The sequence below is a fragment of the Pleuronectes platessa genome, chromosome 5 (assembly GCF_947347685.1).
Source record: "Pleuronectes platessa chromosome 5, fPlePla1.1, whole genome shotgun sequence".
Classification (NCBI taxonomy): Eukaryota; Metazoa; Chordata; class Actinopteri; order Pleuronectiformes; family Pleuronectidae; genus Pleuronectes; species Pleuronectes platessa.
The window spans coordinates 29,448,615-29,465,822 of record NC_070630.1 but is presented as its reverse complement, the minus strand read 5'-3'; the positions used below and the strand labels follow the sequence as shown (position 1 = coordinate 29,465,822).

The 17,208-nt window shown below is 41.1% G+C and overlaps 1 protein-coding gene across 6 annotated transcripts in view; it reads right to left on the bottom strand.

The window, feature by feature from the left end:
- nlrx1 (NLR family member X1) overlaps positions 1–17,208 on the bottom strand; it is a 58,844-nt gene that overhangs the window by 14,472 nt on the left and 27,164 nt on the right. For 5 of the 6 annotated variants that reach the window (XM_053423627.1, XM_053423624.1, XM_053423626.1 and 2 more), the window contains 6 exons: positions 13,331–13,721; positions 10,288–10,519; positions 6,802–7,969; positions 6,134–6,317; positions 4,159–4,254; positions 318–404 (listed from right to left, as the gene is read on the bottom strand). In XM_053423627.1, coding sequence (XP_053279602.1) covers positions 318–404; positions 4,159–4,254; positions 6,134–6,317; positions 6,802–7,969; positions 10,288–10,519; positions 13,331–13,721 — 2,158 coding nt within the window. Of the gene's footprint in view, positions 1–317; positions 405–4,158; positions 4,255–5,314; positions 5,337–6,133; positions 6,318–6,801; positions 7,970–10,287; positions 10,520–13,330; positions 13,722–17,208 lie in introns of all 6 variants that reach the window. The other variant, XM_053423628.1, reaches the window with a different exon arrangement.

Genomic DNA, 17,208 nt, shown 5'->3' with positions numbered 1-17,208 from the left:
TCTTTCATAATGGGCAAATCTGCGTCTGAGCCTGTGCGTGTGTCCTCGCCATCCTCTTTGCTTTTTAAAAGTGATGGCTTGTGTAACTTTGTTTATTGAAACTTTGTTGCAGTGTTTCAGTCCACAGACAACAGAACAAATCTGGTGTGACACATCAGGCCATATTGCATGGAATCCACAAAAGTTTTGTTACTTTGCATAATTAAATGAAATAGGAATTTTCCCCTTAAAATATGTAATGGAAGCACAGTAAAGAGATTCCTTTGCACAACTATATTCTAAAAAAGATAAAGACATTAATTAATGTGTACTCTTACTGTAGAGATCTTATAGAGCTCTTTGGATCTCGTAGCAGATCTCTCAAGACGATGCAGGATTCAGGACCCAGGCTGTTAAACTGCAGACTGAGGACAGAGACAGGCAGTCACAACACACAGCATTCACATGCTAGAAGACTATGACAATCATCTAACCAATCAAAAATGAATTTCAAAACCTGTGCAACAGAGCGAATGTGTGAGTGAGATAGAAAGAGAGTGACATCAGTTGTCGAGCTAGTTACAGAGTGAAGGAAGAGGGTGAGCGGCTTAAGCTGGAACAAAGCAATGATTTAGAGAAACTGACACACAAACACATCCACACAACTATGCAGGAAGGTGTCATGTAGCCAGATTTGTTGTGAATTCAGTCACAGTGCACACTTCATATGTGAACGTGCCCCAGAGGAGGCAATAAGAGGACGTTTAGATAAAAAAAATTGTGTAAATTACCTAATTTTGACTCAAAAAATATGAATGTCCGGGCTTGCGGACACTTCGATGACACCACACAAGTAGAATGGAGACATGTTGTGTATTTTTCTGTTTTATTATGTCTAAAGAAGAGGTCACCTTGGGTGAAACTTTGTTTTACAGCTGAGACTCTTAAAGTCATATGTGGACGCAAACAATTGGTCAGCACAGCTGAGTTAGGTATATATCCCAGTTCCAAAAAGGCAGAACTTTAGTGTGCATTGGACTTCTGGGGTTTCAAGCTACCAGACTACTTGGGTTTAGGCTAAGTATATTCTTTAAATAACCTTCTCTACTAGAATACTATTGTATCTGCTAGGTTGTACCGTTTGTCTCACCTGTTGCTCTCTCATCTTCCTTTATCTTTCATCCACACACCAACTGGTAGGGGTGGTGGTACAGGTTTACTCATCATCCCCCTAATGGAGTGTTTTTCTCTACCCGCTGCCACATTTGACCCCACTGTCATTTTAATTTCATGCTGTAACAGTTACTTATCCGGTACAATTAACCATTTTTGTTCCATACCGTCCATCAGGTCCTTTGGGAGATTTATTGGAAGAATCAGACGTCCTCCTAACTAACATCAAAGAAAAGGCCCTCCACTTTTCCACCTGGGTGACTTTAACATCCATACAGAGAAGTCGTCTGACCTATTAATTTTACTGTCTTCCTCTGCTCTCTCACTCAGTCCTTCCCCTCCTTCTCACAAAGCTGATAACCACCTTGACTATATTTTCACCAGAAACTGCTCTACATCTTACCTCTCTGTAAACCCACTTCATGTCTCTGACCACTTCTTTATCTCTTACTTTCTCCCACATCAACGGTACCTGTCCGTCCCAACATTCACTCCCTCTCTCCCTCCTCTCTGGCCTCATGTGCCTCTCTTCATCTGACTCTCTCTCACTCATGCATCCTAACTCTGCCCCAGACATGCTCCTTTCTTGTCTACTTCTGTCCTTCTCTCTGTTCTCTTACATCACAACAGCTCTGCAAGTCATCCCCAGCTCCGTGGCTCTCTGAATCAGTGCACGCTGACAGAGCCACTATGAAAGCTTCAGAAAGGAAATGCCTAAAATCTAAACACCCTGATGACCTGCTCACTTATCAATCTCTTCTCTCCTCTTTCTCTGCCTGTATTACTGCTGCAAAAAGCTCTTTTTACCAAACTAGAATTCAATCCTCATTTTCAACCTCCTTGACCCCCCAGTCCCCCTCCTCCTTCCACTTTTCTACCAAGCCACTTTGTCAATTATTTCACAAAAAAGATAGATAACATTCGCTCCTCTCCCCTTTGCTTTCCTCTTTCACCCCCGTCTCCCAATCAGGTTCTTACCTTGGTAACCTCCGCCCGCACAACCACCTGCCCCCTTGACCCCATCCCATTTCAATTCTCCAGTCTATTGCTCCCGACCTTCCTTTTCACACCCATCTTATCAACACTTCCCTGAAAGAGGCAAGAGTAAACCCTCTCCGGAAGAATCCCACCCTCAACCTGACTGAAGTTAACAACTACAAACCCATCTCTCTTCTTCCCTTTCTTTCCAAACTCTTGAACGAGTTATCTTTAATCAAACCCCTCCTATCTTCACCATAACAGCCTTCTTGATCCTCACCAGTCTGGCTTCAGGCAGGCCACTCAGCTGAGACTGCCCTCCTTGCTGTCTCTGAGCAACTTCACACTGCTAGAGCAGCCTCTCTTTCCTCTGTTCTCATCCTACTTCAACGACCACACTTACCGGGTAACTTGGAGAGAATCTCTGTCTGAACCTTGTCCTCTCACTACAACACGTTCCTGTAGACACATGCTGCACAACATCAGGAGAATATGTCCCCTTCTAACTTAGAAGGCGGCGCATGTTCTGGTCCAGGCTCTGGTCATCTCACGCTAAGACGGATCGGGCCCAGTCTACAATCAAGACATGGTCAAACCTTACACCCCAGCCCATCAAATCCGCTCTGCATCTGCCATTCGGCTTACTGCTCCCTCATTGCAAGCTGGCCACTTAACAAAATCACGTTTCTTGATGTCTTGGCTCCTAGGTGGCGGAACAAGCTCCCCATTGACATCAGGACAGTAGAAAGTCGACACATCTTCTGTCGCAGGCTTAAGACACAGCTCTCTCCACTATACACACATATATATATATATATATACATATATATATATTAAAAAAATAAAAAATACACTATATTTATATTTAGTAGCACTTATATGGCACTTACAGATAGCACTTTGTAGTTTGGCTTTCTTGAAGCAAATTATAATTAGATTCTTGCTGTTCTGGGTTTGTACCCTCATGGTTGGTATCCCTTATTGTAAGTCGCTTGGGATAAAGCATCAGCTGAAAGAAATGAAATGTAACGAGCACATTTCTCACTAGAAAAGTGATCAAAAAGTATTGTTTTCGTAGACGGGAACTTGAGTCTCATGACATGGGCAGGGGAGCTGTTTGCCACAATGTTAAGGAACTGAAAAGAAGGCCAGTGCTTGCTGCTACACCCCAGTCTGCTGGAGAAGTGCTTAAAACTAAACTATCTGAAAATATCGGAAAAGGTCATTGAATCTGGTTGCAGCAACAACATTCCAATATTCTAAAGAAGTTACAACATTTTTTTTTTTTTTACATGTCCTCAAGCTATACATTCATTTACTAAGTTTTCAAAGTCTGTTTTTACTCAGACTTAGTATATACACTGATCACACTGTTCTTGTGTGTAAGGGAGAGAGAGAGAGAGAGAGAGAGAGAGAGAGAGAGAGAGAGAGAGAGAGAGAGAGAGAGAGAGAGAGAGAGAGAGAGAGAGAGAGAGAGAGAGAGAGGAAAAAAGCGAGCCTGATTGCTGATAGACTCTTTAACCTAGAATGCCCCTTTATAGTATAATGCGTTATATTTACATCGGGAGCGGGTCATTGCAACATTTAGCAAAACAACAACAAAAAAGGGTGTAGGACTCCTACACTATGTACCTTAATTATACCCATGATATACTCCATGGCTTTCAAAATAATAAGGCAAAGCATGGATCACACCATTTTAAACTTGACAGTAGTGTTTACAGTCTCTATGACTTAGTCAGATTGGAAATGGACAAAATGGGTCATGTCCAGACTAGTTAAAACCTGATTTACTGCTCACAACTATTCACTCAGTAGCAGGTCCCTTTCAAGTGTGAATATCAACAGTTTGCAAGTTTAGATTCTGATCTTAGAGTATTTACTTTGTTATGGTGTAAAATCCGAAATGTGATGGGATATTGAAACATTTCACTTCTTATAATTGGAGCAGAGGTAGTACAAGTGCAAAGTTCAGCATATGAGATGCTCCTTCGTCATTCTATGAGTAAAGTAAAGTGTTTGTCTCACTTGAGATTATGGGTGTGTCTGAAGGCAGGCCACAGCATCTGAAGCATGTCTTGAGTGAGTAGACAGGAGGACAGGTCCAGCTCTTCAAGGTGATAACTGCAAGAGGACAGCATGACATATCTGCTGCAATATTCATTCCTTGCTTTTAACATACACAGACACTAGCCAACTCAAAGCTTGCAACAAACAAGTTATACATCTGTATAAACTGTACAATCTGTATATAAATGATATCAGTGGCAAAGTTACACAGAGATGCTTAATACAGGGAAGTGGTGTTGTAATTGATGTACAGGTACAATCTAAAAGTTCCCAAACTCTGTGCGGCTCTCAAGTTACAGGTGGGGTGGTATTTAGTACCTGCCAATACATATACCTCAAATGATCTACATTAATTTTCAAACTTTAAAATCAATCTGAGCATAGTGGTTCCATTCCATCCAGGATTGCAGAAGAGCCTGCCATATCATCAGGTCTAGTGCAAGGATGAAGTTATGATGCATGAGGGGGCTGTTAAAAATGGCAAGGGGGACATTCTTTTCAGGAAACTAAAACCATAGACAACCTCCACCAAGGACAATCAGTGTTTATTTTTTATTTTGTATGATTAAACAGAAACTTTTGAACCAATAGTTCAAATTTTGTGCCGGGACATGTGGCATAGCCCAAAATTATCCATTGAATTTAGGAAAGGATCTGACAAAATGTGGAGATCCAGGATTTCTTTTTCTTTTTTTACCTGCCGTATTTACCGCATAATTAATTCAATCTGACAGATGTGGGGGTGCAAGTGCACGGACACTGAGCTCGCTCTCTCATGCAAGAGATGTTCTTGCATGAGAGAGAGAGGACTGCACTTGCGGTCAAATGCTCAACTGCAGCTGAGGGTTCGTCACTCTTTAACCCACTAATCTTTTATTTACGGTCTTAAAATGTTTTGCATCAAAAAAGACAGAAATGGCAGAGCCTATAAAGAATTCCAGCTCATCTGGTGCGGTCGCGAGGTCAAATGCATGCATTGTTGACTTGGATGCTACTGCAGACAATGGGCCTCATTTACTAACAGTAAGTACGCACAAATCTGTGATTAAACCGTGCGTAATTTGTTCGTACTCTGCGAACAAGTTTAGAACATCCTCAGACCATGCATACTCACAAATGATGAAGGCCCAGCTGTCCTAGAAAAGGAAAGCACAGCCTATTAACTAAATGCATAGTTTATTAAAACTCCATTTATTTAAATAAAAATGGTATATAGACAGCAATAATTCAATTGACTAATGCATTGACCAAGTGTATTAAAAACTATGAAATTGACGCCCTTTCATCTTCATCATCACTATAAAAACCTGCTGGATTCATATTAATGTTTCTGGATAAACGGGGCGTTGCTTCTTCTGCAACAATGATGTTAAAACACAGCGTTAAGTCGTAATCTGCGGGAGGAGCTCTTCGGTCTACAGGAGTGTGTACCACAACACCTTCACTCCGGATGACACGCTACAGAAAAGTGTGTCTTTTGCACTTCCACCTCCGACGCCTTCAATTTCTTGGATAAATGACTCGATATGGATGACAAAAATCTGGCATGTTTAGGGGACTGACATATATTTGTGTGTGCATTTCCCAGACATAGTAAATAGACAAAATATATACTGAATGTAAATTAGTTACTATTATTATGGGACTATTTGGCCTTGGTGGAAGTACAGACTCTTCTGAGTGCCATTCTAGTTTAACCATGTAATACCAGTTAATACCACTCATCAATCTACTTTATCTTTCCAAACCTGAGCCAAGGATGAAGGTAATGGAACCACCTGCCTTATGAGATGTCTCTATTTGACAGTTTTCCTAAGTTTGATTTACAACTACAAATTAGAATTGCATATTTCTAATTCCAGAACAGTAAATATTGACTTCACCATTCTGCTGTGGTGGCTGCAGCCTGATCCCAATTTTTCACATAAATTACCTTGCAGGGGTGCATGATATAACAGAGCTCAGTATGAAGCATTTGAGTGACGTCATATGAATGTTGGCGAGGCGGATGGTTCTGATTGAGGCCAGAATCTCTGCTGTTAGTCTGGGGTTTTGAAACTCATACAGAAGAACGAGCAGATCCATCAATTCCTCTGGTGGCTGTGGTTTGCTGAGCTCTGGCAATAAATAAAGAAAGTATAGAGCAGCATTTTAATAAGTGCAGCTGCAAAAGAGAAATTCACTATTATAGATCTGCTCTCACAAATAACACCTTTCTTGTACAGTCTTGGAGTCGCAACTAGCCCTCTTATTGAATACTTATTGATGACCTTAATCTACAATGGCTGCCATTTTTGCAGTAAGAGAAGAAAAGGTGAGACTGAGCTACCATTTAAGCTATGTACCAGCGGGAGCACATGGAACTGTATCTTGTTTTGGTATCAGTCTGTTCAATGGTAACTACATGAATTTAACATGGTGGTTCTGAATTGATTGGAAATCTATGGAATTCAAGCTAATCTAAAGGGTATTTCGAGACATTTTATGTTTGAAATGCACTTGACTTAAGAGTACAATACTTACAATTAAAGTACTATTCTATTCTTAAAAATGAAAACTACGCATAGCATAAAAGAGAGTGAAAAAAAACATATATGTTACCCTTCACAAGGTGCTTCCTAAGGGCATTTGTGATCTGGACCACAGTGGAGCTCTGGATACTGCAGCCAAGTTGCTGGAGAAGGACACGGTTACCATAATGCAAAAGTCCACCCATGAAGATGGGGTAGAGTTCAAAAGGCTGGCCTTCACTTTGCTGCTGTGGCTGAGGGCCATGGACTCCTAAAAGACTTTGCTCCATCTGATCCAGGACATCCTCATTGCAGCTGTCCTCGGTGCGGAACATCTCAGCTGCCATGGTTCTGGCTATGCTGCCTTTGTTGTGGCTGCTGATTTTCTCATAAAACTTTGGAAAAAGCTTGAGGAGATTGAACACAGCAAATATTCTAATAGGAATGAATTTAGAGACGATGTTGAAGATGGCGCTGACGTCCTCGCTTGCCTGTCCAATTGTCAGAGACATCTGCCTGGTCAGCCTCTCCAGAGCTGATTTGTTTTCTCCTAAAACAACATAGAGAGCGGCCAGGTACTCCTGCATGGCTGGGACAGCGAATACATACCAACTTTGATCATCTTCACTTGAAGCTTCATGTAAATGCCTAGATCTTTTTACACAAGGAGCCAAGAAGAAGTCAAGCACATCAGTCCGGAACATGGCCAACTGATGTAGCTCCTCATCCGTTTTGGTCTTCCCTCCTATCCACTGCTCTAGTTCATTCTCTGAGAATGATGTTCGTTTGTACGTCACACCGTCAAATGCGAGTTTACCAACTGTACGGACCACATACAACATCAAAGAGTTGTGGTGTTCCTGAATAGTCACATTTGTCTTTGTCCCTGTGCCCAGCACCTCACCCCCAAAGTTGAGTCTGAGGAAACTGGTGTATATGCCAGTCAGTGTGCGGATTGGTGCCTTGGCATCTGTAAAATGGAGGAAGTGCATGGTAGCACATGTAAGCCAGCAATAAGAGGGCAAAAAGCAGGCTGCAGCCAACTGGCTCTCTCTCTGGAGGTTGAGGTACAGCAGCTCTAAAAGAGCGTGGGCCTCATCATCACGTGCAGTCTTGCCACTCTGCTGCAGTAGGCGGCTGGTGAAGTATGCCCGCTGACGGTCTGGGTCACTGAAGCCACAAATCTGTGCATACCGACTCACATACTTCTGAGGGATACGGTCAAGGGCAGACAGTCTGGTGGTCGCCAATATGCTGGCCTAGGATCATTAAACAGACAAATTCCTCACCATCAATGACAAAAATTCAATTTAACACAATTTAGAAACAAACATTGGGCCTTGTGCAAGAACATTTCAATATTTGTATCTTTTCATTATTTGTTAGTATGGTGAGTTCATCTGAACACGACTTAGGTCTCAGATTTAAGAAATGCTTCCAACTTCAGAAAAGTGTGTAAATGAACTGCAAAAACATGATGAATGCTACCTGTGAGTATTTGAGCCAATATGCACAAGGATAGCAAATTAGCACAATTAATGCCTAAATAATAACATAGGGCTGCACTTCCTGCCCCATATGTCATCCATCCACGCAGTAATGTTAAAACTGTGTAAGCCATGAGTACCACTTAAATAAAGAAAACAAATATTTGATATGAATATTGTTAGACATTTTTCTGCTGGTGCTTCATCAGGCAATGGTACACCTCCATTGATTGCATTATGCATGCTCCCCTGGTCATATAATTTAATACACATTTAACGGAATAAATGTATGACTTGATTATAATTCAAATTGCAAAGTTTAACACTATAATGTCAATATAATTTTGTTCAAAAGGGCTTGGCAGCATAAGTAGAGCCCTCTCTCAACAAAAAGGATAAAAATGCCCTCTTGTAGGAGTAATACAAGTTCTGAATAACGTTTGTGGCATTCAGCCCAGAGTAAAGCTAAGAACAACGAGGAGCAGCAAGACGAGGATGCTAGCCCCCGCAAGGAGAGCCACGCCAGCAACAGTATGGATGGTGAAAACGAGTCTGCGAACCTGACCCTGATCCTCAGAGAGTAGGCGAAGTCAGGCAAGATAAAAAAAAACAACTTAAGGACATTAAAGGAGAAATCAAAAAAAAAACTTGAGGTTGAACAAAGTCGAAGCGAGGATTGGAGGCAATGAGGGGAGGCTGCAAAACACGGATGAGGTAATAGCACAAATGTTACAACTTCAGCAGCAGCTCCAGTCAAAGCTGAAAATGTGAGGATATACGGCATACCCGAGGGTGTCAAAGGCGGCCATAGGTCGGTAATACCATTCATCGAAAAAATTCTTAAATACAATCTGGATATACCTGACACGAAGGATCTACAGATAGAAAAGACAACCTGGCATTAGCACCACCACCTCCTGCGAACTCCCAAATCGATATTAGTTTAACTCCCCACTTGCAGAATGAAGGAAGAAGTGCTATAACTGGCATGGTAAAAGAAAGGCTGCACGTTGAAAAACTGTAAAGTAAACCTTGATCATTACTATGCACCGGGAATCCTTGCCAGGCGTAGATAATACGCGGAGGCGAGGAGGGTCCCGAAGGAAAACAACATCAGATTTCAGACTCAGTATCCAGCTCGCCTGAGGGTCTTCTATGAAGAAAAGACATAAATCTATGATACAGTGGAGTAAGCCAAATCAGATCTAGCGGCCCAGGGAAAGTAATCACAGAACTGGCATTGCTTATCGAAAGTAATCTCTAAAGGCTGTCTGAAACAAATGACATTTCAGGTAACAGTGTAATGTAATTGCTGCTCAAGTAAAGGTCGAACATTTGAAATAGACGACAAAATGTAAATCATAGTAACACGGTCGAGACGAAGAGAAGACATTCTATGACTGTGATCGCAGCAGAAGGCCCTCTAAACCAATTAGGAAACAGATGTTAACCCTCAGAATTGAGTCTCTTCACCCACAGTGAAGAGACTTTACTGTTGGAAGTCTGAAAAAAGTTTCAAATGTTTAATGATCAAAATATCTTTGTTATTGTTCTGTTTCTTGTATTTTGTTGTGAAGGGAGCAAGATAATTGGGAAGAATGATTACTCGATGCAAGGTGGTGTTGTGAATATATCTCTTTCAATGTTAACGGGGTTCTGAATCCAATAAAGAGGAGTAAGATCTTGTCAAAATTGAATAATGAAAAGGCACAGATCGCTTTCCTCCAAGAAAGTGTTTGTCGATCACAGTGGACATTTTACAAGTAATGATGAGTCGGTTCAATGTCAATAAAGCTTTTTTTTTCATGTTTAGGGTTAGATTAAGTGAAGTGCACTTGAAGCAGTGCTGGTTGGCAAGTTATGTAATCGGTGTATCCTCAAACACTGAATACCACGAGTAACCTCTGGCTTTTTGATACCCTTCCATTATTAATTTTCATCTTGAGCATTTTTTTTACAGTTTTATTGGATTACAAATCTAAATCTAAATTGCCATTTAAGTAACCCCCCTTATTAACAATTTCGGCATTACGATTACCAAACAACAAATGACAGTGTGCATTGAGAGTGTACAAATTACATTCCCTGACCTCAGGCAGGAGGTACTTCCGCAGCAGGTTCACCACCACTACATCTGCAGACAGCACCTCATTAGGATCACTGCAGAGCTCTGTGGATCCAATCCGGAAGTCTAAGTCCATCTTCTCCATCCCATTGAAGAGGAAGAGAACATCCTTGGCCTGATTTCCCTCCCCACTAAGCAAGGGGTGTTTTCTCAGGTGGAGGTACTTCCTGCTCACCAGATCCCTTAAGGAAGCAACCCTGTATGGGAGGAGGGTTGTGTTTAATTATCAGTCAAATTAATCATACTATAAATATAACAAAATACTATTACCTACTTGTTTTGTTCAGAAAAAATTGTGATCTTGGGGATCAGACATGATCAGAGAAAACACAAATTTTCCCATTGAATATATGTATTATTCATTTTAGTAGCATTATTTGCTACTAATATTCTTTTAAATTAGCCATTCTCTAGTTTCACTTCATTATCTCCCAAATACAACATTTCTGATAACAACACACACACATAAAAAAAACTATAACTGCACTGTATAGGTGCCCTGTTGAAACAGAAATGGAGCATTGGGATAAGAGACAGATCGAGCATATCAGTTTCTTCGTCTGTTTGCTTTACTTCATTTGTTATAAAAATGTAGGTCCTAATTCAAAGTCAATGCCCAATCAATGAGAGAGAGAGAGAGATTATCATATGTGTATTATTAACATATTAATATTTCATTTTCATAATGTAATGATTATTGTTTATACCCATATATCATGTCACCCCTATTGTAAACTCAGTGATTTGACAACAACCACATCAACCACCGGAACAAAACATGTAAAAACCTGCAGGTTTTTACAATGTGAAAATGTTATCGCAGGTAATGCCTTAAAGATGTGATGTATGAAAGGTCTGATAATACAGCAGTGAATACTATATGATTACTATTTACCTTTATCACAGCTATAATTCAGTTTATATTTTGAATTCTAAATACTTTAAATACCTTTACTCCTCTGCCTACTTTAACAGAAGTGGTTCATGTAAAAAATGTACTGCTGAGCACAAGGCGAGAAATCCTCAGCTCTGAGGGCAGCCCGTTTGTTAGATCCCTGAAAACGACACAACTCCCAACAAAGGTTTAAAACGAGGCTTGTTTCCTTTTGCCAGCAGGTGGCGCTATGTCTATCCCCACATACAGACTCATAGGTCTGTTGAGGTCGGGGCAATTTGGGGCCAATTAGACAATGTACAGTCAAGTTACAACAAATTTTCAAGCTGATCAGTAGGTGGCGCCAACACTATAAGTACATACGGTATAATAAATCTGTTCAGGCCAGGCCCTATGATCTTGTGAGATTTTGGTGCTGATTGGACAATGCAAAGTGGAATTAAAAAAAACGTCCTGTTTCACTGTGAGTTGGTGGCACTACGACCCTCAGTTAATATTGACATATTGAGCTGTTCAGACCTGGACTCTGATCAATTGACATAATTTTGGGGCTGATTAATACTGGTCCGCTCGTCGGACCCGCGTACAGCCGGGGCCGGACGAGCAGGATGGCGGACACGCGCATTTGAGGAGGAGGAGGTTTGACATCGTAACGTAAACGATGCAGACTCGCCTTGGTAAAATAGCCTGTTAGCTAGCTTGCTACATAAAGGTATACCTGTGCGCAGGATTCTAGAATCCATTACAAAAAATATGGTTTAAACTTTTTTTTTTACGAGTTTAAAAGCGTAATGTTATCCTAGTGCCTGACAAACGTCTTTTTTAATTACAATTATTTAGTCCAAAGAAGACTACTACTTTCCCTGTCCTTTTTGTTAACAAGAAAATTAGATTTTTGAAATTTAATATATTTTTAGTATCAGCACTTTTCCTGTTCTTGGTTCACAGAAAAAGGGAAACCAAATTAGATTTTTTTTGTTGCTATTATCACTTTGCCTGTCCTTGGTTTTAAATGGACAAAAACTATATCTTTCTTTGCTTTTGTGTCAACAGTACACTAATGTGCAGCAAAGTTTAATAAAATACTTTTTTTTTGCATGAAGTATCGATCTTAATTGTCTTTATTTTCAGTCATCACATGCGTCTAACAACCTCAAGCTAAATTTAAAAGCTGTTGGCTAAATAAGAGCAATTGAGAATTTGTGTCATTCATAATCCGATTAGTCGATTAATCATTTCAATAATCGATGACTAATCGACTATTAGAATAGTCGTTACTTGCAGCCCTAGTCGCCAGCAGGTGACATTGTCATTATTGACATAAGGACCTGATCAGGTAGGGACTGTGATTGTGTGAATGAGGTTAAGGCTGATTGGACAATGCACAGATGAATTATAATAAGTCTCTCTTTTTTGGCGAATCCTCAACCTTTGACGCCACCCCATCTTCATGTGATGAAAACTCAAACTTTTAATCTCTTTGTAGATAAGATAACATTCACTGATTTTGAAGTTGATCTGATGAAAGCTCTCGAAGGAGTACGGTTTTGTAACACGTGTTAAAACGCCCAAAATCAAGCCAAATTGCATGTTCAATAAAAAATGGCAGACTTTCTGTTGGGTGGGGCCAAGGGTAGCTAGAGGATTCTTTGAAGGCTTGGGAATGATACGGATGTTTGCCGATTTTCATAACTCTAGGCAAAAGGAAAGGAGAGGAAGGCCCTTGTTGAAAAATTCTAGGGTACGCTACTGAGCCTTTTTTTAGAGTGTTTCTGTAAACATTAAAATATGGCCATGATGTTCTAGGTAGATTTGGTGAGGTTTTGAGGATGTGCAGTGATGCTCAAACCACCTCCTGTTTATTGGCGTTCTGTTGAAGTGCATGTCAAAGTCATTCAACGTAGAGGCTGAAGTTCTGAAACAATACAACAAAGCAAGATAATTAAATGTGGACAAGCAAACGTAAAACGCTGTCATCAAAGGCTGTTTTAGTTCAATAATTAGACTCAAATCACAATATTGATTTGTTGTCCCTCAACGACATGTGGCTGCATCCTGAAGAATATGTCTAAATAAGACTAACAACCCACTAAATTACATTATAATATCTTACTTTGACAGTTGGCTGAGGTCCTCACAAGAAAAAGGCACCAGCAGCTTGAAGTGGGTCAGGGTATTCCCTCTGCACCAATCCAGAACCAGCTTTCGGATCACTGTACTTTTACCTGTTCCCACAGCCCCGTACAGTAGCACATTGACCCCATTACCATCACTCCAGGCATCAGTGGGCTCAAATAGCTGTTCAACTGTCACAGAGTGACTAGTGATTTTCAGGGTTGGGGGAGGGGTGCTTAGTAGTCTTGTCCTCTCCTCGTCTTTTCTTTCGAGGATTAGTGGATCCACATGCATGGTCTCTGGACTGAAGTAGCCTCCAAACTGTTTTTCCTCCTGAGGAAGGTGGCTGAACCACAGGAAGAGTTTCCTCTTGTGGATCTGGATAGGGTCTACAGTAAAAGAGAAAAAAAGAGAAGGTTAGTTAAACTATATTTGTCACAATAAAAGATTTTCAAATAGTGATTATAGTGGCCAAAAACAATTCACAATAGCAATATTATTAAACGCTTAACTTCCTGCATCCATCACGCAACGCCAAATATTCACACATTAAAGTTCACGGCATACGCCATGCACGTTAAAATGTAATGTTAATCAATTTAAGTTCTAAAAGGAGGCTTACTTACTGTTGACAATAGGTGGCGCTATCACTATGACTACATTAAGACTACTCGATCTGTTCAGGTTGGGGCTCTGATAAAGCTTGAGCAATTTGCGGCCGATTGGACAATGTAAAGAGGAGATACAAAAACTTAATTTTCACACTGATCAGTAGGTGGTGCTTTGACCCGGAGATCATTTTGACACATCAAGCGGTTCAGGTCAGAATTTTGGTGCCGATTGGACAATGCAGTGAAGTGGAAAAAAATTCCTGTTTCATTGCGAATCAGTCGCTGGAACTATGACCGTGAGTTTATAAAGACCTATGGAGCTTTTCAGGCTTAGACTCTGATCATGTGACAGAATTTTGGTGCTGATTGGACAATGAATCGAGGAGTCTTGACAACTTTGTCTCCTTCGGCCTAGGGTGATCCTTTGCCGCACCTCAAGGTTTATGGTTTAGGCAATGTCATAATTCTGGCCATGGTCTTATGAGGTATCTGAGCTCATTTGAGCTGTATATTGTAAACCAGCCAGCAGCAGTCACTAGACAAAAAGCAGAATTTCCGTTAAAGCAAATCTCTCGGAACTCACCTAATCCTTTGCAGTTAGTGACTGTCTACAGGACGTGACTTTTGAGTTCTTCCGCGACGATAACCGTAGGGAAGCGGAGTAAACAAACCTGTTTTCTCCTGTTTCTGTTTGTATGTGGGCAGCATTAGAATGGAGCAGTTATCTGCTTTGCAAAAAGCATGGCCGGAATATAGCAATCAAATCCATCAACCAATCAAATTTATTGGTATAGTAGCCATATTCACAAATCACAATTTGTCTCATAGGGCTTTAACAAAGTGTGACATCATCCTTAACCCTCAACAAGAGCAAGTAAAAATAAAAACAAAAAAAAACTTTTCACAAGGTAAAAAGAACGTAGAAGCCTCAGAAGCTCATCCTGCTGCTGACCGCGGTGCGGGCGGCGGACCTGAAAATCGCTCCCCGGAAAAGCAAGCCGTGCTCCGGGGCGGCGGGGCTCCAGAGCCCCCCGGTCACCTACATGCACATCTGCGAGACGGAGGTGTTCAGCATGGGGGTGTTCCTGCTGAGGCCCGGCGCCTCCATACCGCTGCACGACCACCCGGACATGAACGGGAATCTACGGAGCTGCTGATCCGCAAGCTGCCCTTCCAGCGCATCCAGCTGGCCCGCCGCATCCGGAGCTTAACACACAGAGCTCAAACTGCTGCTGCTTCACTGACTATAACAACGCCGCATTCCAACCCTTATAAAATACAATTCAATGTGGAAGTATTCCAAGTATTCAGAATACGTTACTCAGATTAGTTAATGTAACGGAATACGTTACAGATTACGTTTTTGGGCATGTATTCTATATTCTGTAACGGAATACGTTTTGAAAGTATCCTTCCCAACACTGGAAATGTTACTGACTTGGGAGCAGTAAGACTATAATTTAAAAAATGTTTTTCTCAAGATGGTAAATTTGGACACAGGTTATAAAAAGTGCATGCCTTATGTTTATACTTACAATGACTTTTATTAAATTACTTAAATGCACACTGATTTGTTGTTCTTGTTTCTGTAATGAGCCGTTAAATTAAAATGTGGGAAAGAATATTGTACAGTAAATGTATCTAATATTGTGTTGGTCATATTTAAATCATTCATTCTGGTTTTTTTGGGGGGAAAAAGAATCGCATATTAAATCTCAATTGCAATATTTGGGAAAAAAATCTCAATTAGATTATTTTCCCCAATCGTTCAGCCCTACTGGTGGCAGCAGGAAATGTCTTGTTTTTGGTATGTGTTACACTTGGATGTATTTCTCCTCAGCCACTTTGCGAAACCATGTCAAACTGTGTCAAATGGGTCTCAAGACATTGATAATGAAGACATAAGATTACTGTGACTTTTCGTCAAACGCCATTAATGGCGTGGCATCAAAGTTCATCAACTCGCCGTGAAACACAAAATTGCTGTAACTTCAGTGTTCATGGTTCTATCTGACTCAAATTACATGTGTTTAACAACATCCCCCCCCCCGAAGATATTCATATGGTTTTAAGGAATGGGCGTGGCAATAAAACTGACTAGCGCCCCCTAACGGCCAGCCCCGGCACTATGATTGGCCGACATGTACAAAAATCGATTTGGGCGTGTGTCTTTTCATAACAAACAAATAAGTCTCCAGGATAGATATGCTAGACCAAACAGGAAGCCCGCCATTTTGTGCCATATTCCACATTTTTACTTTGATGTACTTGTCCAAGGGCTTTCATCAGATTAACTTCAAATTAAGATCAGTTTCATCACAACAAGATGGAGATAAAATCTTATTTAGAGATTGATTTTTCGTCACACCGTGTGGCCGTGGCATGGCGTCAAACTTTGATTAAACGCCATCAAAACACGAGCTTCTGTATCTTGGACATATTTGATCCAATCGAGTCCAAACTAGACATGTAAGACAAGAGTCTCTTGAAGAAATCTATAAAGAAATTGTGACTTAAAATCACAGCGCCCCCTGGTGGCAGCAGGAAATGTCTTGTTTTTGGTACGTCTTACACTTGGATGTAATTCTTCTCATCCACTTTGCGAAACCATGTCAAACTGTGTCAAATGGGTCTCAAGACATTGTTAATGTAGCCATAAGATTACTGTGACTTTCCATCATGCAGATTATTAATGGCGTGGCATCAAAGTTCATCAGCTCGCCATGACACACGAAATCCCTATAACTTCGGTGTTCAAGGTTCAACCTCCCTCAAACTACATGTGTGTATCAACAGCCCCCTCCCTGAAGATATTCAGATGATTTTTAGGAATGGGCATGGCAAAATAACTGACTAGGGCAGCCCCGGCACTACGATGGTCTACATCTACAAAAATCGATAGGAACTAGGGGTGCAACGATTAGTCAACGTCGTCGACAAAAATCGATGACGAAAGTAGTCGACGACGGATTTACTCGTCGATGAGTCGTTGGTTACGTCATAGTTGTTCGTGCCGTGCCGATGAACTAAACGTTGTTTTATCGGAGGTGCTGATGGAAACGGCTGAGGAGTGAGCCATCTCGCTTCCTTCCAATCTCTGAAAGTCACGCATGTGACGTAGTGACAACACATTGGCCAATGGCGGCGTGCGCTGCAGCAGCATCGCGCAACAGGAAGTCCATAGTTCGGGAGAACTTCACCCTCAACATGGCCCGAAAAAAAACTACCTGCATTATGTGTACGGCAGACCCGCTGTACACTGGTC